The following is a 25,490-nucleotide window of genomic DNA, read 5'->3' as shown; positions in this document are numbered from 1 at the left end:
TGCTCAGAGCAATGCTGAGCCGAGCGGAGCCGAGTTTGGCCGAAGTCAGGATTTTCGCAACCCTTGCCGCGGGTCAACTCTGGCTCGCGGTCAGGCCCGCCGCCGGTCCTACAAAATAACTAGTATATTGGACCGCGAAATTTTACACTTCACAACAACACAACACAACACAACAACAAGACAACAACACAACAACAGGACAAGGACAAGGAAGGAGGACAAGGTAGGACAAAATCTTAAATGAAAGACAACATTTTCTTAACTATATATTCCACTTCAAGCTATGGAGCTCGCGTTGGAAGCGATACGGGGCCACAGATCAGCGCACTCCTTCGCCACGGGGCCGGTGATGGCAGAGCCCTTCATCTCGCCCTTGTTGTTCACAATGACCCCCGCGTTGTCCTCAAAGTATATAAACACCCCGTCACGCCTTCTGAACGGTTTCCGCTGCCGGATGACCACTGCCGGCATTACCTGGAGAAAATGGTTGCAATTTAGTTTATGCGTAGCAGTCAGATTCTGATTCGATGATCATATAAAAAATGTAACATTGGACAGTCTGAAACCTTTTAGTGGTACGGAAAATAAACTATTAAGGCCCACTTGAACCATCCCACCAACCCGGGGTTAAGCAGTTTAACCGTCAACCCAGTGTCAAATTGTACTGGTAACCATGGTAACTCCTGGTTTAACCGGTTAACCCCGGGGTTAGTGGAATGGTGCAAGTGGGCCTAACGTTCACAGAACCAGTGGCATAGCTAGGCGTGGGCGAAGTGGGCCGTCGGGCGAGGCCCCTCCAGTGGGGCACATAGAAAGAAAAGGGCTTCTCAGATGCGACTTCGGCTAGATTAGTTCACGCTACGCCTCTGCACAGAACCTGCCCCCTTCCTCGAAAATTGAGGCATTAATAATTAAGATTAATCCACACGCGTTTGCCTCAAGGCAGTACAGTACACACAGGCCAAGCTACTTTCACGGCAATTTTCGATAGGCACTCAATCTCACTCAATTTTTGGATGACAGTTTTTATATACAGTTATTTTGCTAACAAAATACATACATATTTCTTGGTCAAAAAATAGGTAAATAAATAAATAATATATTAACCAAGTGAATCAAGTGATCCTCACAAAAGTCACATATGTGCTTGCATTTTACTTATGCAAACTTATACATTATTTGGATTTTGATAATTATATCATAAAAATATATTCTCTCAATGATAATAACTATCACAGACCGTCCAGTTTCTACTAATAATCAAAATAAATCTATGTTATTGCTCAGTCAGCCAAGGCATATCATCAAACTGTTGGAAACAGTTCAGACAATGAATTAGCGAAACCATTGGCATATCATCATTGCAATCACCATACAAGCTTTTTACATAAAAAGTAGAGTAGGTACCAAAAAGTAAACAATGAAGGTTTTATGACATTCCTAGCAAGAAATACATTTCTTCGTGAAATATAGAAGTAGGAGTCTCAATACGGCTCTCTTGAATTGCAGAATAACCACTCAACCGTCCGGCCCGCGAGACTGTTTTCCTGTCAACCGTCCGGGGTTTTTCAGCGACGCACGCCCCGCGCAGCGCATTCACAACTTTCTACAAAAATTAGAACTACACTGCCATCTAAATTTTTTTAGAGCTAACTATTTAGTTAGGCTACGGTGTCGCATTAAGAGAATTAGTAAATAAAGCCGAAATATTCCATTAGATGGCTCTGAAATCAAATCTTTCTTCCACCCCTTTGGATAGTAAGGTTCCCGCGGACGGTTAAGAGCATATTTTTTTCGGATACTAAGCTATCGTCGGACGGTCAAGTGGATAAAAGCGGGTTAGCCAAAGGACAAAAAAGTAGCTATGAAATGCGTGCTACCATCCACTCCTTAAACCTAATCACTAATTCTGAATTATTTCTAATCTTATGTACAGTAAAAATTATTTCGATGGTAGCAATATCACACCTTGATAAAGGGTTTCAGTTTTTATTTTAGAAAAAGTCTATTTTTTTCTAAAGTTTCAATACACAAACTCTGGGTGTGCAATAATATCTGTTGCGAATTAAGCAGGAAGATTCAACATTAAATTCCTCACTCTTTAAGACTCAAAACAGTGATTCAAAGTGGCATACCTTTTTCCTGAGTTCAGGTTTGCCCTTCTTGACGGTGGCGACGATCATGTCTCCGGAGCCGGCGGCCGGCAGCCTGTTCAGGCGACCCTTGATGCCCTGCACGGCGATCACATACAGGTTCTTAGCACCTGGAAGTTTAAAGTTAATGATTTAGATTTATTTCATAATATGAAATTACAATATAAATTATTTTACACTAATCTTATATCCTGTCTTTACTTGACATTGTTTTTGTAAATAAAAATAAGTATATGATAGAATTTACATATTTTTTGGTACATTTTGAGAATCTAATTAATCTACACAACTAAACAAAGTTGACGGTACCTGATCTAATGTTTCAAACGAATTGGTGCAGGTATCATCAGTGATAATTGTTAATTCGGGGACTGAATAACTTCAGACACAGCCAAGGAAGATATCATCATAAATCAATACACTGTGAGTGTTCTAGTATAGAATCATCATCAGTTATCATCCCCGAACGTGCTAGGTTTTGAGGTTATAATTGTTTTACGAGTTTAAACAACAATTTTACCTGTGTTGTCGGCGCAGTTGATGACGGCACCTACTGGGAGACCCAGCGAGATGCGGAACTTCGCTCCCGCGGAACCACCACGTCCTTAAAACAAGATAAATCATAACTTAGTACGTATTTCTAAGTTACACCAAAACACTATCGCAATGGCGGGATTGCAAAAATATACATTGTTTCACAACGGCTGCGGCACTAGACACGATCCTCACATGCTTCCTAATTTGTTTAACCACTTTAGAATGGGATTTAAATGGATAATTTATAATTTCACGAACCTCTCTTTGACATTTTGTTGTTTCAAGTTTAGAAGAGGAATCTGAAAGAACGTGAAGTTAGCTAGACATTGCGATTTAGATTTCGTTCAGGAAATATAGTGTCGTGAAGTTTGCTCTAAATCATTGAAGCTAATATTTAATTAAATTCATTATCATTTTAGTTTTGGATTAAGATAAAGTAACAAATCAGTACTTTTAAAATAAAAGTATATCACGTATTTTGAATTATAGTGTACAATAAAGTAAAACTATTAAAGTAATATTGAGCATTTAGATTGCTTTAACTTCCGAACGAATTAAAACGTTCCGTTTCCAACAGTTCATGTTATTTACGCATGATTTACGCACTACTATTTACGTACGTAAATTTAAAATTTTTGGGATTCATATTAATAGAACAAATTTTAATCTAAACGGATTTATTAAAAATATCCATAAACATTTTTTCAAAAATATGGTTTTGATTAAATAAAATAATTAACAAAAATTAAGTTGTGAGAAACGGAACATTTTCAAAATTTGTTTGTCATTTCGAAGCCGCTTGTCATTCCCAAGCACCAAGCAATTTTTGCAACTTTTCTTGTTCGACTTAAATATAGCAAATAATTTAGTGTAATTTCACGATGGCTTTTATGGGTGACATGATGAATCCCGCTGCGTTTTGGCAAAACGGTCCCTCTCCAGGTGCTTTCTACAACTTCCCAGGGAACCCATCTTCATACGGGCCAGTTAACCACACTGTACAGGATTTCAAAGCACAGTAAGTTACTTTTACCGTATTATGCTAATTCTTAGTTAAAAATCACGTTTCTTAATCTCTCCTTCTTTTAAAACGTTTCTTACTCTGTTTTCCATAGGAGTTCTTAGTGGTGTTTGTATTAAGCTTTGTATTAATATTATACTATACAGCTCTTCAGGGGCTAGTAAAGTCGCTACAGATGTAGTGCATAATTATTTTCCATTATCTCGGAAACTGTCGTATTTGTCATGCTACTTCAGCCATCCTCAGTACTTTTTGTACCAAGACTCACTAAAGTAGCAAGACATGTTCGTATGTTTGGATGGAAAATAATTATGCACCACATCTGTAATACCCTGCAGTTACTGATCATAGATTTATTAATAATTGATTTACCAAATCAACAGTTTAACTCTGACACTTAACCATACATAAGCCCATTAAAAAACATCAGTTTTACTTTTATTTTTATAAAAGTTCAAAATAAAATTTCTCATATATTTCAGCTCAGCCCAGCCTATCACAACAACAACCACAGTCATCGGCGTCAAGTTTAATGGAGGCTGTGTGGTGGCCGGAGACATGCTTGGTTCTTATGGGTCACTGGCGCGCTTCCGTGACTGCCCCCGTGTCACTAAGGTCAATGATCTGATCCTGTTGGGCAACGGTGGAGACTACGCTGACTATCAGTACTTGAAGGACATTATTGAGCAGAAGATGTGAGTATACCTGAGATTGGTAATTGGGTGGGTCAACATTTTAGAGTCACTTGTTGCTATGGTTACGGTTTTTTGTTCCTTGGACAACCACTCTTGAAATCCTTATTTTATGGTATGCACCTTCCTGCCTGTACCTGTAACACCAGAGGGGTTGCGAGTGCGTTGCTGACATTTAAGCTGGGAGTATGCTCTTTTCTCAAAATTTTGAGGGTCATATCAGGGAGCAAGAAGTGGAATAAAACTGGAGTGGCAGTTAGGACTACCAACTATCCAAGAAGAAGATTGGTACTAATAATATTGGTGACCAGAGTTGTGCCATTCTTGAGAATGTTTTCCGTTACGTATGGGGAATGTTCTCGCTCGAGAATATTTCCCATAGTAAACGGAGAAAATTCTTGAGAACGGCACAACTATATTGGTGACTGTTGCAGTATTGACGAGCAATGCATCGGAGACGGCCTGCAGCTGAAGCCCAAGTCTCTCCACTGCTGGCTGACCCGCGTGCTGTACAACAAGAGAAGCAAGATGGACCCGCTCTGGAGCAACTACATCGTAGCTGGTATGCAGGTAATCATTCTTTTTCCGTTTCTCTAAATATTATTCCAAGGCTCGGAACTGGTTTATTCTTCATACAAAAAATACCGGTATTATTTTGTTCTTTAGTTTATTATTTCATTTTTAATGGGACAATCTAATAATACTAAGTTGTTACCTAATTACATGATTCAATCCTATGTTAAGAGCATAAAATAATTAAAAATATTGGCCTATTTCGGGTTTTTCGTAAAAACGGGTTTTTGTATTATTGCTGTTTGTGCTAAGGCACCCCAGAGATACAGACAGCCTCCATAAGCTCATACCATGTTTTGCAATCCTCAGTAAGGCCCACTTGCACCATCCCACTAACCCGGAGTTAAGCGGTTTAACCATCAATCCAGTGTCAAATTGTACTGGTAGCCATGGTAACTCCAGGTTTAACTGATTAACTCCGGGTTAGTGGAATGGTGCAATTGGGCCTAAGACTTGTAGCCTTTCTCCAGCTCAATCCAACTGCATACTGCACCTTATCCTCTAGCGGCCCACCATACAAGGAAAATTGGCAATCGAATTTGAATCAACGGTATTAGAAAATAGAGCTGAATTTGTGTTGTTTTAAAATCGAACGAAACGAAATAAAAGAAACTCTATTCCATTTCATTAAGATTTAAATTTCATTGGAGGTAATTTGTACTAGTATTAGGACATAGAACCCCAAGAGGTTATTAGTATTTAGTAGGGCCACCCCACACTTGCGTTTTTTCGGCGTCTAGTCAGCGCTATGGAAAACGGCGTCGCTGCGCAGTTGCGCCAACGTTGTTGACTAGACGCCGACGCTTCGGAGACGCTAGTGTTCGACATTTAAAGGGTTTTAGAATAAATGTTACTTTTTTTAGGACGGAGAGCCATTCCTCGGCACGGTCGATAAGTTGGGCACGGCCTACGAGGATGCAGTTGTGGCCACCGGCCTCGGCGCTTACATGGCCACCCCGCTGCTGCGCGACGCCGCCGACAAAGGGCCGCTAGACCAGGAGGCCGCTAAGTGAGTAGTTGATAATGAATAAAATAATTCACAATCGGTCCCATTCTCAGTTCAGAATCTGATCGATCGATATCAGGCGTGTCTCACTCCGCAATTTCGTCGCTTTGCTACAGGTAGCTAAAAGTACATCCGTTCGACCCCAATTTTGGGGTTTGCCATAAGCCGCGCGTGGCGCTGTCGCCACCTAGCGGCCATATCTGTGCTGATCGTGACAGACGCGTTTTGTTAGAGAGTGAGTCTTTTGTACCTAGTACTATTATTTATTCTGTGTCGATATCGAACTACTCGGAATTCTGTTTCTCATATTTTCCGGTTAACTACTTAGAAAAAATCTCAGTAGCTACCACCTATTTTTTGATGAGATTTTTGTACGACAATATCGCGTCTTTTTCTAACTGTATTGACTAGAGGGGAACAGAAAAAATCTCAGTAGCTACCACCTATTTTTTGATGAGATTTTTGAACGACAATATCTCGTCTTTTTCTAACTGTATTGACTAGAGGGGAACAGAAAAAATCTCAGTAGCTACCACCTATTTTTTGATGAGATTTTTGAACGACAATATCTCGTCTTTTTCTAACTGTATTGACTAGAGGGGAACGGGTAGTCTATCCTGCGGCTGGCCGCCTGGTGGGAATCGTTCCTGCATTTTCTCTCGAAAGCGACTTTTGGTGCAGTGGAACTGCTAATGAAGACCATAAAATTATGTAGCTGTTTTGTGAACTCCCTTCTTTATCCCTTTAGGCTATGGAACCCTAGTAATTATAGACCGACTATATTTAAGTCGTATTCCTTCCATTCTAGGGCCCTGGTCCGTAAATGTATGGAGGTGCTGTTCTACCGCGACGCGCGTTCCTTCTGGCGTTACCAGCTGGGCGTGGTCACCGCCGCGGGGGTCACCATTGAGGAGCCAGAGGAATTAAAGGCTGACTGGACACTGGCGCACATGATTGAGATGGTTTAAGATTTTAATAAATTCTTCTAATAATGTGTTTGTCTTATTTGTAACTATACTCTGTATCTATAAAAGTAAACAATCAATTGGTATATTTTCGGGTAGTTATAACTTTTATTAACCAATAAAAAACCGCCTGGATCTGTCACTGAAAGACCTGACTTTAACCTACATTATTTGATCATGAAATGTTTTCATCTACCCTCAACTGGCTTCAGAAGCCATTTGACGGTAGGTTTTGTTTACTCTTTTTTAAATATCTAAAGATACAGACTAGCGACCCGCCCCGGCTTCGCACGGGTTAACGAATACACCTAAACCTCCTCAAGAATCACTATTGATAGGTGAAAACCATATGAAAATCCGTTCAGTAGATTTTGAGTTTATCGCGAACATACAATACAGATAGATGCGTTGGGGGACTTTGTTTTATAAGTTGTAGTTAGTTTCCCGTATGGGGTTGTGACGTGACATATCTAGAATTGCAAGCATCCATAGGCTACGGGGTTCCCATCAGGTGGGGGCTAAGTGCTTGTTGCCTCAACGTAAGATAAGATATACCTAATAAAAACAATGACGTTGGCGTATGTCTCATTTTTAAAAACGTCCCCTTGGAGGCGATGTTAACATTTTGAACGCCAATGATCGATATATCCGCACCGCACATTCAACGCCAAAGACTGATTGATCGGTCACAGACCACAGAGCAACATAGACCTACGTGCACATGCAAGTTCAATTTCAGTTTTGTCACTTCGGTGACGAGGCGTCCGCGTGACAGCTTTCGTGTTTTACACGGCGACGAAAAGGTTAAATCAGAAAACACAACCCTAAAAGCTGGTTTTTGCGGATTTTAGAACCTCGAAGGAAATTGATCAAAAAATTAATAAGACGTTAGTATTCACGCCAACTTTTACAGGACTAAGAAAGGATTCAAATGAAACAAAATATTAGAAATATCTCTTATATTAATGTTAAAATCTAAGGGAATCGTTACACAAAGCACTTTGGACACACCAAACCAAGCTTACAGATTAGAATATAACATACAGTACATATAGCAAAGTGCATCGAATAGCGCGCCAACTAGCATCAATGCTTTATACAGAAATCTAATTTGTGATAGATTTTCTACCTTAACTCTAAGTGAATAAAATGGATTGTAAACAAACTTTAACAGTATCAACTTTCAACTTTACAACCTCAAAATACACTCTAGACCAGCGGTCGGCAACCTTTTAGCAGCCAAGGGCCACATAGTAGTTAACGAAGATGACGCGGGCCGCATTTTGGTAATATTTGTGACTTTGTCGATCGTCAGTACTACATACAAAATAGCCAGGGAGGCTCGCGGGCCGCAAGTGAGAGGTTGGCGGGCCGCTGGTTGCCGACCGCTGCTCTAGACCAGCGGTCGGTAACCTTTTAACAGGCAAGGGCCACGTAGTAGTTGACGCGGGCCGCACTTTGTTAATGTTTATGACTTTATCAGACATTGTCGTTTGTCCATATTACATACAAAATAGCCAGGGAGGCTCGCGGGCCGCAAATGAGAGGTTCGCGGGCCGCTTGTTGCCGACCGCTGCTCTAGACGACTAAAATTACCATTATTTTTTTCGTAAATGACCAAACATTATGTTTTTCCAACATATTTTTTATATTGCATTTTGATGAACCTAATTTGATCAAGTTTTAGTCATGTTAGATTCAACACTCGAGTATTTATATGGTCACAAAATCATCAACATGATTAGTTAAGTATATAACATTTTGCTAGTTAGGAAGAAGTGGGTAATGGTATCTCAAATAAACATGATCTGTAGAATAAACTACACTCTGGTTAGCATCCCAGCAATAGTGACATGTTAAACCTTACAGATTGGCCAATTTACTAACCAATTATGTTCCAATTTAGTAGTAAAATGATAAATAATAAGGTATTACAGTCTGTCCAAGCTAACTCTTTACGAACTTTGATAGTTTTTAAAGTGACACAGTGTCATTTCAGAAGTCAATTTTCATAGAGTACATAGAATAGTCTGCAGCGATTTTGATAACCCATGCAGTGCAACTGTTATTTTAAACGTCAAACTTCTGTGAAATTATGACTTATGAGTTAAATAACACTTGCACTGCATGGGCTATCCGAATCGCTGCAGACTTTCTTGGTCTAATTCTAGACATTTGATGTTTATGGTGACACCTAATGTGGTTGCAAAGTTATGCACATAACTTTAGCGAGTTAGCTTAGTCCGAGTATGTAGTTGTTTGAGATACCATACATTTAGAGTGTATGTCAATTGGTTGGAACACTATCGCCTCTTCTTGTGCACTTTGGTGGGGCCCTTGACGAAGCACCAGTCGACAGAGATAGCCTGGCCCAGGATATCGGCGCCGTCTAAGGCTTCGCGGGCACTCTGCAAGAATAATACAAAACTATAATAATAATAGGAAAAAAACCGTGTTCCATACCGTTCTTCCTCGCGTTATCCCGGCATTTTGCCACGGCTCATGGGAGCCTGGTGTCCGCTTGACAACTAATAACAAGAATTGACGTAGGCACTAGTTTTTACGAAAGCGACTGCCATCTGACCTTCCAACCCACAGGGGAAACTAGGCCTTATTGGGATTAGTCCAGTTTCCTCACGATGTTTTCCTTCACCGTAAATATCAAATGATATTTCGTACATACGCTTGAGGCATTAGGTACAGGTTTTGTAAGGTTGACATAAAAGTATGATCAGTTAGTTTTTAGTACTCACCGCAGCCTGCTTGTATGTCTCGTACTCGACCAGAGCGTACCCCTTGAGGAACCCTGTGCGCCGGTCCAGATTCAAATGGATATTCTTAATCTCCCCGAACTCTGAGAATTGGTTCTGGAATGGAACGTTACTCATTACAAATGTTAAATAGGAATATATATTTATTAATTGATTTATTAGGTACTTGTAAATCATTCAATATCAGTAAATTACAATCATTACAATAATATTATCAAACTGCACAACGGGACTTAATCGCGTATTTAAGTTTTAAGACAACCCAACTTCAACCAGACAACACACACAGACAGATGTCAACTTGAGCCAGTCTTGTCCGAGACCACGGGGACAACGCCGTCCTCGAAACGTCGGAGGTAAATCTTAAAACTTAAATACGCGATTAAGTCCCGTTGTGCAGTTTGATAATGTTTAATAATCGTGAAAGTTTAAATCAGTGTCATTACAATAATGTCAAAAATAATTACCCAAGTTTTACATACATTAATCAATTAAATTGTCAAATTAATGAATGTGAATTGATTGATTGAAGTCTTATTTAACATATGTATCTTTATTTCTAGGTGAAGACAAATTTTCTTCTAAACAAAATAATATGATTTTTAGGGTCCCCCCACATCTAGCGTCTATCGAACGTCGGCGTCTGTCGGCGTCTGGTCAGCGCTATGGAAAATGACGTCGCTGCGCAGTTGCGTCGACGTCGCGTCGAGCGCGGCCATACAGTTGTAGACGCCGACGCTCGAAAGACGCTAGATGTGGGGGGGGCCCTTAATCCACAACACAAGAGGGCATGTTGATGCCAATGTCTGTCTGTGGCATCGTAGCACTAGCACTCAAACTGATGGACTGATTTCAATGCGGTTTTAATATATCAATTTGCTTAATGACCTCCCTGCCCCTAAACAAATGATGAAATTAATAGATGACCATGTTCAGTAAAGCAGTAGTTTTTGCCACTCCAAAAAGCTGGTTAACCAGCCCCTGCCTTAGGATGATCTTCTTCTTCCTCGGTCCCTCATTGCTGAGGATAGCAACCATGTATGCTACGTCTCCACAGTGTGCGATCATAGGCCATATGGGTCACGCACTGCATGTTGCCAACCACCCTCTTCACAACATCAGACCATCTTGTGGGTGCTTTTCCTCTTACTTGCTTGCCCTCTATTTGGCCCAAGATAATCTGCCTTTCAAGGTCGTGATAAGAATACCTAGGGTTGCCAACTTTTTTTTGGTGGAATATAGTATTTTCCAGAATAAGGCATTAAAAATATAAATAAAATAAAAATAAAAATAGCCTTTATTACTGAAGTTCTATCTACTTAAAAATATACCTTATTTTCTATATTATATATTACTATTCACTATTTTCTACGTCCCATCGACAACTTCAGTTTGTCTTCCGACATAGGCCTCCTCCAAGTCCTTCCAGGTTCCGCGGTCTCTTGCTTTCCTGGGCCAGTCCACTCCTCCTATCCTTTAAAGGTCATCTGACCATCTAAGAGTAGGCCTTCCTCTTTTCCTTTTGTGCCCCCTTGGGTACCACTCGATAAGGTCTTTTGTCCACTTATCTAGCCCTTCTCTGATGATGTGGCCAGTCCACCGCCACTTCTGTTGCTTAATCTTTTTGACCACTCTCCCACACTTTGATCTGGCTCTAATTATGGACAATCTTACCCTATCCTTAAGCTTAATGTTTAGCACGCTTCTTTCCATGTTGTTTTGACATGTAGCAAGCCTCTTTTCTTGTTTCCCCGTAAGTGCCCAAGTTTGGCATCCATAGGTGAGTACAGGTACAATGCACATATTAAAAACTTTAAATTTCTGGCTTGTTGGTATTTCTTTCGCCTTCATAACCTCTTTTAATGACCAAAATTTCTTCCATGCATTTGATATTCGTTTTTCAATTTCCTTGTTAGACTGATCTGATGGTGATATTATTTGTCCAAGATATACATACATACTCAGATACATATTCTATTGTATTTCCGTTTATTTTGATTAGGTCTTCGGAGTTATTTGTCATTAATTTAGTTTTTGACATGTTCATGGACAGGCCGACCAGTTTCCTTTGTGTGTCTAGTTCTTCCAACATGTATTGAAGTTCTTTGGGATTATCTGTTAACAGAATCAGATCGTCTGCAAAACGTAGATGGTTAAGTTTTCTTCCATTAATATTGAGCCCATAGCTGTCCCAGTTCATCCGTCTAAAAACACTTTCGAGGACTGCTATAAATATCTTCGGTGACAAAGGATCACCCTGTCTGACTCCTTTTCCTATATTAAATTCTTCACCTATTCTTTCTAATTTAATCTTTGCTGTACTCTTTGAGTAGATTTCTTTTATAATCCTAATGTATTTTTCCGGGACCCCTTGTGCTTTGAGTGATTCCCATATCTTGTTATGCCTAAGTGAATCAAACGCCTTATTATAATCTACAAATGCGACGTAATATTGTCTTCCATATTCATGACATTTTTCAACAATTTGTTTGATGACTGAGATGTGGTCTATTGTGGAGAAGTTTTTTCGGAATCCAGCTTGCTCTCTTGGTTGGTTCTCATCTAAAACTTTTGTGACACGTCCTAAAATTAATTTCGAAAATACTTTATATATGTTACTCATCAAGCTTATGGGTCTGTAGTTATTTATGTCGCTTTTATCCCCCTTTTTATGTAAGAGTGTGATTGTAGTTTTTGTCCATTGTGTTGGTATTTTTTCTTTCTTTAAAATTTCATTAAAAAGGTTAGTGAGAGGATCAATAATACTGTTAAGGACTGCCTTTAATAACTCATTAGTAATATTGTCATCGCCAGGGGATTTATCGTTTTTTTGACTTAAAATAGCAAGCTCCACTTCTCTCTTTAAGAATTCAGGAATCTCATCGGTGTTACTCTGATAGTCCTTATCTATATTTTCATTTTCCTGACTTTCGTCGTCGTTGTAGAGGTTTTTATAAAATTGCGTAGCTACGTCCATTATATGTAGTCGTTTGGATGTCTGTTTTTTATTTTTGTCTTGAATGGAAGGGATCCATGATTTTTCTTCTTTAAGCTCTTTCATGGCTTTCTTTACTCCTCCTGTTTTTTCGATGCAATTTTGAATCCTATCTGTCCTTGTTTTATGTCTGTATTTTCTAATACTTTCATTTATTTGCTTACTGATAGATGTTATTTCCTTTCTGTTGTTTTTTTTGTCTATAAGCAGATGTTGCCTTTGAATTATGAGGTTCCTCGCTTCTGGTCCCATTCTGTCTCTTTTTTCAGATATGGTTTTGAACTGCTTATTTAAATTAATTAATTCTCTTTCTATGATATTATATTTGTCTTGTATGGTACTCGTTTGGTCTGCTTGTGAAAGTTTCTCCGATATATTTTTTGACGTGAAACGTAGGTAAACGTCTTTAAAAACCCGTAGAGGGGCTCGGATCAAAAACCGATGTAACGAAAAAGTGTTATGGCGCGGCGGCTTATATCTCCGAAACTATAATACCTATAAACATAGTTTTGATACAGATGTGTAGAAGAAAGTAGCCATTACTCGGAACAGCACGTGCCGCTGACATAGATGGCGCTGATTCTGCGCTAGATACGACGTATTCGGAGCAAAAATGACCCCTATTTTCAGTGTTCATTTAGTAATGACTCATCAGCCCATTAACCGATTTCGGTAAAATTCATGTCATTTGATAGATCTTACTTTATTTTAATGAAATATGAGTAAAATAAAGTACGTGGAATTATAATAAGCTGTTAAAAAATAAAAATGTGACAGTTTTTACAGAATTTTTATCACTGCTCTTGTTTGAGGCCACCGTGTGCAAAAAAAAGGGCGCAAAACCGACAAAATATACCTGAAATAGTAAGATAAAACAATAACGGTTCTTTTAATACCACAGTCATTATAGTAATACATGCTCATCTCCTCAAATAATGCATTAGAATCTATGGCGGCGCGGCGGCGCGAGTTACTTTGATAGAACACGTATAACGTATGACGGCTGCTTGACAATCCCGAGTTCCTAATGCTAGTAAGTATATAGTAATCTTAGTTAGGTACTTTCTGATGTAATTAGTAAAACATAATTTAGAAAAGGTCACTTCTGTGGACAATAGGTACTATAAAAGGTAACGACTGTGGTTCATATATATCCCGTTTTTCTCATTTGAGTCTCAAGTATTGAATGAAATATTCTGCCTGTAAAGGTGCTGCGCAAAAAAAAGCTTTTAAATTCCCTTAAATGCGATGGCTACTGGAAAAACACGAACGAGTTTGCTATAAAACGTGTATTACCCGTATAAAATATCTATTCTCGTAATTTTGGTGTGTTATTTACAAAAAAATTGTACCTAATCGTTACATTCATTAATCGTTACATTCCTACTCCAAAATGAATTGATCATTTAATTATTTAAATAGGTGTGACGCTGTAATTAATTATTTTAAAATTACCCATCAAATGCTGTATTCAAGTTCATCTAGATACAGTGAATCATTATGACCCCAAATAATCTTTACAGATAAAATTTAGATAGGTATTACTCAAATATGTGCGACTTCGGTATTCAAACACAAAGCAATAGTACAAGAGTCTAACTAAATGCGAAGGTCGAAGGCTGCGCTCTCGAAGGCAAGAAGCGTCCAGGATGTCAGTGCTTTAACACAGAACAATATTACAAGTGTCTAAATGCGAAGGCCGAAGGCCGAGCTCCGCGTAGGGCCGAAGGCCCGAAGCGTCCAGTCTGTCAGTTCTGTGTCTAACCACTGACATCCTGGACGCTTCGGCCTTCGCATTTAGACACTTGTAATATTGTTCTGTGTTATAGCATTTAAATCCTGGACGCTTCGGGCCTTCGGCCCTATGCGGAGCTCGGCCTTCGGCCTTCGCATTTAGACACTTGTACTATTTTTCTGTGCTAAAGCACTGATGTCCTGGACGCTTCGGGCCTTCGGTCCTACGCGGAGCTCGGCCTTCGCATTTAGACACTTGTACTATTGTTTTATGTTAAAGCACTTAAATCCTGGACGCTTCGGGCCTTCGGCCCTACGCGGAGCTCGGCCTTCGGCCTTCGCATTTAGACACTTGTATTATTGTTATGTGTTAAAGCACTGACATCTTGGACGCTTCGGGCCTTCGGCCCTACGCGGAGCTCGGCCTTCGGCCTTCGCATTTAGACACTTGTACTATTGTTCTGTGTTATAGCACTTAAATCCTGGACGCTTCGGGCCTTCGGCCCTACGCGGAGCTCAGCCTTCAGCCTTCGCATTTAGACACTTGTACTATTGTTCTGAGTTAAAGCACTAACATCCTGGACGCTTCGGGCCTTCGGCCCTACGCGGAGCTCGGCCTTCGGCCTTCGCATTTAGACACTTGTATTATTGTTTTGTGCTAAAACACTGATGTCCTGGACGCTTCGGGCTTTCGGCCCTACGCGGATCTCAGCCTTCAGCCTTCGCATTTAGACACTTGTACTATTGTTCTGAGTTAAAGCACTAACATCCTGGACGCTTCGGGCCTTCGGCCCTACGCGGAGCTCGGCCTTCGGCCTTCGCATTTAGACACTTGTATTATTGTTCTGTGCTAAAACACTGATGTCCTGGACGCTTCGGGCCTTCGGCCCTACGCGGAGCTCGGCCTTCGGCCTTCGCATTTGGACACTTGTACTATTGTTTTGTGTTATAGTACTTAAATCTTGGACGCTTCGGGCCTTCGGCCCTACGCGGAGCTAGGCCTTCGGCCTGCGCATTTAGACACTTGTACTATTGTTCTGTGTTAAAGCACTAACATTCTGGACGCTTCGGGCCTTCGGCCCTACGCGGAGCTCGGCCTTCGGCCTTCGCATTTAGACACTTACTATTTTTCTGTGCTAAAGCACTGACATCTTGGACGCTTCGGGCCTTCGGCCCTACGCGGAGCTCGGCCTTCGGCCTTCGTATTTAGACACTTTTACTATTGTTCTGTGTTATAGCACTTAAATCCTGGACGCTTCGGGCCTTCGGCCCTACGCGGAGCTCGGCCTTCGGCCTTCGCATTTAGACACTTGTACTATTGTTCTGTGTTAAAGCACTAACATTCTGGACGCTTCGGGCCTTCGACCCTACGCGGAGCTCGGCCTTCGGCCTTCGCATTTAGACACTTGTAATATTGTTATGTGTTTAAGCACTGACATCTTGGACGCTTCGGGCCTTCGGCCCTACGTGGAGCTCGGCCTTCGGCCTTCGCATTTAGACACTTCTATTATTGTTCTGTGCTAAAACACTGATGTCCTGGACGCTTCGGGCCTTCGGCCCTACGCGGATCTCAGCCTTCAGCCTTCGCATTTAGACACTTTTACTATTGTTCTGTGTTATAGCACTTAAATCCTGGACGCTTCGGGCCTTCGGCCCTACGCGGAGCTCGGCCTTCGGCCTTCGCATTTAGACACTTGTACTATTGTTCTGTGTTAAAGCACTAACATTCTGGACGCTTCGGGCCTTCGGCCCTACGCGGAGCTCGGCCTTCGGCCTTCGCATTTAGACACTTGTAATATTGTTATGTGTTTAAGCACTGACATCTTGGACGCTTCGGGCCTTCGGCCCTACGCCGAGCTCGGCCTTCGGCCTTCGCATTTAGACACTGGTACTATTGTTCTGTGTTATAGCACTTAAATCCTGGACGCTTCGGGCCTTTGGCCCTACGCGGAGCTCGGCCTTCGGCCTTCGCATTTAGACACTTTTACTATTGTTCTATGTTAAAGCACTTAAATCCTGGACGCTTCGGGCCTTCGGCGCCTTGAAATCTCCCATTAATATAATGTTTTTGTGGGTATTTTCTATGGTTGTTGAGATTTAAAATTGCCGCATAAATGTACATACTCTAAATTAATTACTGAATTGATCGCTAGATGTCTCTTTTTAAAATGCAAACTAGCTAACGGTATGTTTTCCAAAAACAAGGGAGTCAAACAGTTTCCATGGTCAAGTCAGTAACCAAAAATAAAGTGACAGTGGTCCTATTCGAGTCGGATCAGGCTGTGACGCGAGTGATAGTGCAGTGCAAAGTGGACTCTATCGGATTGCACTAAGGACTATAATTGAGTAAGATCGTTCCGTTTATTTAAACTTAGAATTTCGCGAAGTGTGCTTTGGACTTGTAAAATTTTCCGCGATATTTGGGACTTAGAATATTTCGTAGTGTTTTGGACATAGTCTAATTTTCGAGTGTCCGAGACTTAGAAAATTTTCATAGAATTTAGGACATAGAAAAATTCTGTGATTAAAAGACTTTGAATATTTTTCACTAACCTTGTCTTAGAAGTTTGGAACTTAGAAAATTCTTGGAATTTGAACTTAGTCAAAATGGAAGCCTTATTCGTAGTACAAGCGGATAACTTACATCTTCTTCAGAAAACGGCTACAAACTTCAAGAAGTGTCCCAAGGCGAGACTAACCAAGTCATACTTGCAAGTCAGAGTGGAGAATTTAGACAAACTTTGGGAAGTTTTTCAAAACACTCACCGAGAGATAGTGAAGATAGCGACAACAGAACAGCGAAATAGTCACGAATATTTTACGCAAGAGATATACGACAATGGAGAAGAGTTGTATATAGACACCAAAGCGGAGATACTTGCGAAATTAGAAGGAGAGCAAACGAGTCATACATCAGGAACGGAGAAGCAATCCATCAGACCACAGAGCCAGGAAGTGAAGCTACCTAAGATTAATATACCACAGTTCAATGGAAATTACAATGATTGGGGGACTTTCAAGGATCTCTACACATCTCTCATTCATAATCAGAGTTCATTGAGCCCAGTGCAGAAATTGCACTATTTAAAGAGTAGTCTTAGTGGCGAAGCTGAACAACTGCTGAAGCACATTCAAATTACTGAGAAAAATTATGAAGTAGCATGGAATACCTTACACAACAGATACAATAACAAGAGGATTATGGTTAACTCAATCTTGAATAGATTTTTGGGTCAAAAGAAACTGAGCGTTGAATCTGCCAAAGGTGTCAAAGAATTGCTGGATATTTCTACAGAATGTCTGAACAGCTTGAAGAACAATGACATTAGTATCGATAACTGGGATCCAATCATAATACATCTATTGGTACACAAGTTAGATACAGAGTCACACAAGCACTGGGAAGAGGATCTGAAGACATTATCTGTGGAAGACTTGCCGACATTGGAACAATTCAGCAAATTTTTGGAGGGAAGATTTAGAGTTTTGGAGATGGTTCAAACTGCGCACCCAAAAGAGAAGCCTCAAGTTAGAGCCAAGACGTTCCATGCAACTGCTACGCCTAGCAGTAACACAGACTCCAACCAACAATGCGGTTTCTGTAACGAAGATCATTTCATCTACAACTGCAAGGAGTTTGCTAAATTGGATCCCGAGCAACGATCCAAGGAGGTTCAAACTAGGAGTCTTTGCTTCAACTGTCTACGGCCTGGACATAGCGTGAGATTTTGCAAACGTAATACGTCATGCCTGCGTTGTAAGAGGAAGCATCACACACTATTACACGTTACTAAACCTAACACTGTATCACTCGAAGAAAAACCAGAGAAAGAAAACAAAGAGCAAGCTACACCAACAATCAACATAGTATCTCACTGTGCCTCTCAGAGACGGGTTACTCTTTTAGCTACAGCACTAGTGAATATTATGACAAACAGAGGAGCACAAGTAGTTCGAGCACTCATAGATCCATGTTCGGAAGAGTCATTTATATCAGAGGAGACAGTCAACAAACTACAACTCAAACGAACAAGGGTGGAAGGTCAAGTGACAGGTGTTGCGAAGATGTCGACTCCAATCAAGCACGCGGCGGAGATACAAATTGTGTCGAGAATTAATGAGAGCTACAAGCTGAACTGCACCGCCTACGTGACGAAGGAAGTTACTGACATAATGCCTGTTACGAAGATCGATAAAGAACAATGGTCTCAACTACATGGTTTGGAGTTAGCTGATCCCACATACTACAATCCTGGAGAGATAGATTTGTTACTTGGTGTGCATGTCTATACAGACATTTTAATGAGTGGAGTCATCAAGGGCAAACCAGGATCACCGATAGCGCAACAGACGTTATTCGGATGGATAATTTCAGGCGGAGCACCCGCCGAAGAGCACGGGAAGAATGGAAGAATTGTTAGCATGCATTTGAGTGTGAGTCTAGACAACATGCTGCAAAGATTTTGGGAATCGGAGACGCTAGATAATGAGAGCAAAGACACTCTGACGCCTCAAGAGAAGAGAGCTGAAGAGATTTATGAGAAAACACTAGCGAGAGATGAGGATGGAAGATTCATTGTTGGACTACCATTCGTACGAGATACACCGATTGTTCCCGAAAATTCCCGTTCAATTGCTGTCAAGAGACTTGAATGTCTAGAGAGGAAGTTAGCACACAACAGCAAATTGAAAACTGAGTACGATAACGTGATTAAAGAGTACCTTACCTTGAAACACATGGAACCGGTAGGCAAGCCTGAGAAAGATGAGAAAACAGTCTACCTTCCACATCATGCTGTGGTTCGCGAGGATCGGGAGACCACGAAAGTTAGAGTAGTTTTTGACGCATCCTGTAAAGGATCTAATGGAGTATCTCTCAATGACGAACTACTGGTTGGACCGACTCTGCTAGAAGAGTTAAGAGACGTCATCATGAGATGGAGACAAAACAAGATATGTTTTGTGGCAGATATCGTAAAGATGTATCGACAGATCAAAGTTCGAGAAGCAGACACTGACTACCAGAGAATTCTGTACAGATTCGATCCAAAAGAAGAGATTCAAGATTTCAGAATGCTTACAGTAACATTTGGCACAGCATCAGCACCATATTTGGCAATAAGGACACTAAAACAACTGGCCAAAGAAGAGAAAGACGCATTCCCTATAGCATCTGAAATTATAGACAGAGACTTTTACATGGACGATGTACTTACAGGATTCGATGATGTGAAGTCAGCAATAGAAGCACACGAAGAGCTGAACAAAGTGATGAGCAAATGTGGATTTGAGTTACAAAAGTGGGCTTCTAACAGCAGAGAATTTATGTCGGCCATACAACCTGAAAAGAGAGAGAGTTCAAATACAGTAGACATGAATAGAAAGAGCCAAATAAAGACACTCGGAATAATTTGGAATATTGATGAAGACAAACTCAAAGTTACACAAAAAGAGATAAATACTGAGAAACCTGTCACAAAGAGAAATGTACTCGGACAGATCGCTTCACTTTTCGATCCGTTGGGTTGGTTAGCACCAGCAATCATGAAGGCAAAGATGTTCATGCAGAAGCTATGGCTGGAAAAGCTAGATTGGGATGAGGAACTACCCACAGATCTAAAAGAAGAATGGATCCAGTACCAAGAAGACTTACCTGCGTTATCAGCGATACAGATTGATCGTTGGACTGGTTCTAGTAAAAAATCAGCGATCGAGTTACATGGATTTTCTGACGCATGCCAGACAGGATATGCAGCAGTCGTGTACCTCCGAGTTATACCCAAAAATGGATCACAATGTCAAGTGGCTCTAATTACAGCAAAAACAAAAGTTGCACCAGTTGTTAAACCATTGTCTTTGCCACGCCTTGAGCTATGTGGAGTTTCTCTACTTAGCAAACTCATGAAACACGTGATGAGAGTTCTAAATATCGAGTTGCAACAAACCTACGCGTGGGTAGACTCCAAAGTGGTTTTAGCCTGGATAAAAGGAGATCCAAACAGATGGACACCCTATGTCAAAAATCGAGTGATTGACATAAGGAGCAATTTAGACACACACTGGTTATATGTCAATACCAAGGATAACCCAGCAGATCCAGCTTCCAGAGGTCTGTCACCCAGCAAGCTGAAACAAAATCAGTTATGGTTCAATGGTCCGGAATTCTTACGAGAACCTGATTTCACCATACCCGTCGACTCCATACCTGAAACAGAGCTAGAGAAACGCTTGTTAGTAAAATGTAAGACAACAACCATAGAAACAGACTCTGAAAAGCTTACCTTACTGAAGAAATACTCGTCACTGCAAAAACTTCTGGACGTTATTTCATATTGTAGAAGATGGCTGAAGATCCTGAAAAAAGAAAATAATGTTAGTAAACATATAACCTGTGAAGAAAAAGATGAAGCACTTACATTGTGTTTAAAGATGTCCCAAGAGATAGAATTTCCTGAAGAGATTGATCACCTGAAAAGTGGAAAAGCTATTAAGAAAAGCAGTCGTCTACTGCAATTCACACCTTATCTGGATGATAAAGGTATTATCAGATTAGGAGGAAGACTGAAGCACGCAGAGTTGAGTATGGATCAGAAGCATCCCATTATTATAACTAAAAACAACGTATTGTTACCTGTTTTGTTGGATGATGCTCACAAAAACACTCTTCATGGAGGGCCGCATCTCATGACACCATATTTGAGAAGCAAATACTGGATAATTAAAGGAGGTTCTTCAATAAAGCAGTTTTACAAGAAGTGTATAACGTGTGCAAGATACAATGCGAAGACGAATACACAGTTGATGGGCAACTTACCGGAAGTTCGAGTAAAACCTTCACGCCCTTTCCTTATCAGCGGTGTTGACTTTGCCGGTCCCACCACATGCAGAATGAGTAAAGGTCGAGGAGCTAAGACATACAAGGCATATATTGCTTTATTCGTGTGTATGTCTACCAAAGCCATACATTTGGAACTAGTCAGCGATATGACCACAGAAGCGTTTATCGCTGCCTTCAAAAGATTTGTGTCTAGACGTGGTCATTGCAAAGAACTCTGGAGTGATCATGGTACAACATTCGTTGCAGCTGAAAAAGAATTATTGAAGATGTGGCAACAAGGTCGCAACGAAATCCCAGAAGACTTGCTGAAAAGTTTAGACGACAGAGGAACTCGCTGGAGATATATTCCCCCTGGAGCACCAAACTTTGGAGGACTATGGGAGGCCGGTGTAAAATCGACGAAGTATCATCTGAAAAGAATAATGCAAGACGCAACCCTGACGTTCGAAGAATTTTATACGGTACTTTCGCAAGTTGAAGCGTGCCTTAACTCACGTCCATTGGCTCCATTAGGCGATGATTTAGATTATTTGACACCAGGACATTTTCTGGTCGGCGAACCCTTGATTTGCTTACCAGATCGCAGTAATGAGCAGAGTAACATATCCAGCTTATCGAGATGGCAGTTGACCCAACGCATGCTACGAGATTTTTGGATTAAATGGCAAAGCGAATACCTTTCTCGTTTGCAATTGCGTCCAAAATGGAATACACCTAAGAAGGATTTAGAAGTTGGAGAACTGGTATTGATCAAAGATGGAAGATTTCCACCAGCAAACTGGAGAGTAGGTAGAGTACTTAAGAAGTACCCTGGCACTGATGGATTGACTCGTATGTATGACATTCGCACAGCTTTCGGGATCACACAACGACCGATTACCAAGCTGTGTCGACTTCCTAACTAGTGATCAAGGAATACTTCCTTGGCGGCGGAGGATGTTGAGATTTAAAATTGCCGCATAAATGTACATACTCTAAATTAATTACTGAATTGATCGCTAGATGTCTCTTTTTAAAATGCAAACTAGCTAACGGTATGTTTTCCAAAAACAAGGGAGTCAAACAGTTTCCATGGTCAAGTCAGTAACCAAAAATAAAGTGACAGTGATACAGTGAAGTGTAGTAGTAAAAGTAACAGTGTTTAGTGATAGGAAAGTGAACTTTAAAGTGCAGTGAATAAGTGCGGATTTACAACAGCCAGGTGCGAACAATGGTGTTTCTTAATAATGTATAGAAGGAGTTTTTCTCTTCTTGGCTAGCTATGTCTGTGGGTGCATATGCTTGAATTATGGACCATTTGTTTCTAGATCCTGGTAAATTTATGTTTAAAACAGCAATTCTGTCTGAGATACCTATAAATTGTTCAATTTCCTTGCATGGCTGCTTTTTTACTAAGAAACCAACTCCAAACAAGCCTTTTGTTTCACCTTTATAAAAGAGAATATATTCGCTACGGTCTAGAATTTCTTCGCCTAACCTTCTTACTTCGCTTAAGCCGATGATATGGCATTTTATTTTCTCCAAAGCATGTTCTAGTTGCAATAATGACTCTTCTGACTTAAGTGTTCTGACGTTAAAAGTTGCAATGTAAATATTATCTTCTCTCTGTTTTTGATCATTTTCTGTTTGGGTTTCTCTATGTGACTTTGGAAGGTGGTGGTCGCTAACCCCACGGAGACCAACCGGGTTGGGGTGAAGTTTTGTTTTCTTATTTCTGCTCTGATTAAAAATATAGTACATTTCAAAAAAACATACTCATGTTTAGTATTTTATATAAAATACTACCATAAGTGTAATATATGTTTAATCGGAAATATAGTATTTTAGCATACTATATATTTTTCCAAAAGTATATAGTACAGAGAGCCATAATATAGTATGGTTGGTAACCCTAATAATACCTGAAAGATCAGTCTTTACCTGAATGTCCTCTTCCTGTGCCTCCTCGTGGACATTGCTGACAAAAAGGATCCAGCCCTCAACGGAGCGCTGGGGGCCCGGTGTGTTCCCGTCTCCCTCTGGCGCGAGGCTGTCATACCTGTAATGAATTATTTGTTTGTATAACTTTAAAGCTTTTGTAAACTGTGGTCAAATAATATCAGAAGCAGTTAGAAAAGGAAATTCAATTTTATGTTAAGAAAACACCTGTATAAAAAAGTTCATACTCACGAATGCCTAGAAAAAGATCAAAAATAATTTGTTAAAATAAAAATTTGATTACTTGCTATTAAGACGACGAAGGGATGACGGCAAGAGGCCCGACGGAATGACACTGGTGCCTTGGAGCATGGGTCGGCCGCTAGTTTGGGGCGCTACCTGCGTTGATACCCTGGCACCGTCCCATGTTCCAAGCACCAAGGATTCTGCTGGCGCTGCGGCTTCCTCAGCCGAAAGCCTCAAGCGCCGCAAATATGCCGCTCTGGGAAGCAGCTACATATTTGCGGCGTTTGGTGTCGAAACTTTGGGACCGTGGGGGCCAAGTGCGCATCGACTGTACAAAGACTTATCGGCGCGCTTAATAGAGGCTTCTGGTGACCAGAGGGCTGGCCACTATTTCGCCCAGCGTATTAGCATCGCTATACAGCGGGGAAATACGGCCAGCCTTCTGGGCACCTTGCCCGTTGACGGCGATCTGGGGCAAATTTTTTACCTATAGTTTTTGTAAGTTTTATTATGTTTGTTAATTTATTTCTTTGTTTCTATCAATAAAGAAACATCCCCTATTAAGCTTAAATAAGTTTAAATGTTACTATTGTTGTTAGTTGATTACTTGCTATTGTAAACCCTGCCCTTTAAAACCCTGACTAATAGAATGAAGACCAAAATTGAAGACGTTTCCCAGAGAATCCAAACACTTAAATGGAAGTGGACAGGGCACATGATGCGCTCACAAAAGGACAAATGGACAAAAGATGTCACAGAGTGGTACCCAAGAGGAAAGAAAAGACCACAATGTAAACCGTACAAAAGATGGGAAGATGACTTTCCTGCGGACTGGAGAAGACTCTCAAAAAACCGCGAGGAGTGGCGTTGCCTGGAGGAGGCCTATGTCAAGGGCAGCCTGACAAAGAAACAAAAACAAAAGAAAAGAGAAGAAACATAAATAAATAAAACATAGATAAATACTTGTAGTGTACAAGAAAATGTAAAAATGTATATTTCAGGAATAAAGGCTATTTCAATTCAATTCAATAGAATGAAGAGATTTAGATTACAATTAATAATGGGCATCTTTGATTCCATATTTTTGCCAACAGTACTCGAAATCTGGTAAAATATACCCCATGCTTGGTTAACAATCACAATTATAGATTGATGACATGATGACAAACCTTCCTCGGTTGCCACGCTCAGCAGCGCCACCGGAGCCCCCTTCGTTACCGAATCCACGGCCCTTGCGTTTCCTTGCTTTCTCTTTCAATCTGGCAATTCCCTCTGAAAACAAAACAATGTTGTACTATCCACTCACATGATTGATATTTTTCAGTGACCTCTATTATTATGCGCAACTACAGTTGCATGAATCATGTGAGTGATTAAAGACTTTAAAGACATCATAGACACAGTTCAAAAGTAATTAGTAACTGTTGCTGTAGGTTTTGGTTTGAATTGGTAGCTAAACATATTCGGTCTATCTGTTTGAGACGATGAAACTTCGGGTAAAGTATCACACATAACCTATAATATAAATAAGTTCCCATATATCCAATCATTTTTAATAGCTTATTAAGGAAAACTCGACAATCAATGTGGATTATCGGCACCGACTAGGCTTTAATTCGAACAGAAATTACTGTAATACGGAAGAAACAATATTCAAATGAATCAAATAAGTGACTTACGTTCACCGTCTTCGTCTACTTCGAATTCCTCGGAATTTTCGATATCGAGAACATCCGCCATGGTTTAGACTTGCTTAACTTTCTTAAATATTGCTAAAATTAAGATTCTTATGAATATTATTGCTAAATATCGAGTAGCTTCGCTTCGGTTTGCTTGCGTTTTGCGTGACAAGTTTTCATTTGACAGTTCCGACAGTTCAACAATGCTCGCCGCCATGATTATATACTAAGGATGCGTTCAAGTTAAATTGAATATAAAAATAAAAAGTATAAACAAACTATTGCACATGGCGCTTGTAGAGTACATTCTAGTAGTAAGTAGTAGTCACCGATTGCCAGTGGCGGATTTTCTTTAAGGCTCAG

The 25,490-nt window shown here is 40.5% G+C and overlaps 3 protein-coding genes across 3 annotated transcripts; 1 reads left to right on the top strand and 2 right to left on the bottom strand.

Annotated features, from left to right (window-relative positions):
- Positions 1-253: 253 nt before the first annotated feature.
- LOC134677106 (large ribosomal subunit protein uL14) lies at positions 254-3,079 on the bottom strand. Its single transcript, XM_063535561.1, has 4 exons — positions 2,949-3,079; positions 2,674-2,757; positions 2,136-2,263; positions 254-474 (listed from the first exon to the last, which is right to left on the bottom strand). The coding sequence occupies exons 1-4, from the start codon at positions 2,959-2,961 to the stop codon at positions 277-279; spliced, it is 423 nt and encodes a 140-aa protein (XP_063391631.1). The 5' UTR covers positions 2,962-3,079; the 3' UTR covers positions 254-276.
- A 398-nt stretch (positions 3,080-3,477) lies between these two features.
- Positions 3,478-6,974, top strand: LOC134677075 (proteasome subunit beta type-4). Its single transcript, XM_063535522.1, has 5 exons — positions 3,478-3,708; positions 4,194-4,406; positions 4,838-4,973; positions 5,840-5,985; positions 6,791-6,974. The coding sequence occupies exons 1-5, from the start codon at positions 3,572-3,574 to the stop codon at positions 6,948-6,950; spliced, it is 792 nt and encodes a 263-aa protein (XP_063391592.1). The 5' UTR covers positions 3,478-3,571; the 3' UTR covers positions 6,951-6,974.
- A 917-nt stretch (positions 6,975-7,891) lies between these two features.
- Positions 7,892-25,308, bottom strand: LOC134677196 (RNA-binding protein 8A). Its single transcript, XM_063535640.1, has 5 exons — positions 25,128-25,308; positions 24,618-24,720; positions 23,206-23,323; positions 9,701-9,814; positions 7,892-9,355 (listed from the first exon to the last, which is right to left on the bottom strand). Exons 1-5 carry the CDS (start codon positions 25,186-25,188, stop codon positions 9,251-9,253), a joined length of 501 nt encoding a protein of 166 aa, XP_063391710.1. The 5' UTR covers positions 25,189-25,308; the 3' UTR covers positions 7,892-9,250.
- Positions 25,309-25,490: the final 182 nt, after the last annotated feature.

The sequence above is a fragment of the Cydia fagiglandana genome, chromosome 25, assembly GCF_963556715.1.
Source record: "Cydia fagiglandana chromosome 25, ilCydFagi1.1, whole genome shotgun sequence".
NCBI classification, from domain to species: domain Eukaryota; kingdom Metazoa; phylum Arthropoda; class Insecta; order Lepidoptera; family Tortricidae; genus Cydia; species Cydia fagiglandana.
Note: the sequence above shows the minus strand (reverse complement) of the source record. Positions and strands in the feature narration are given on the sequence as shown.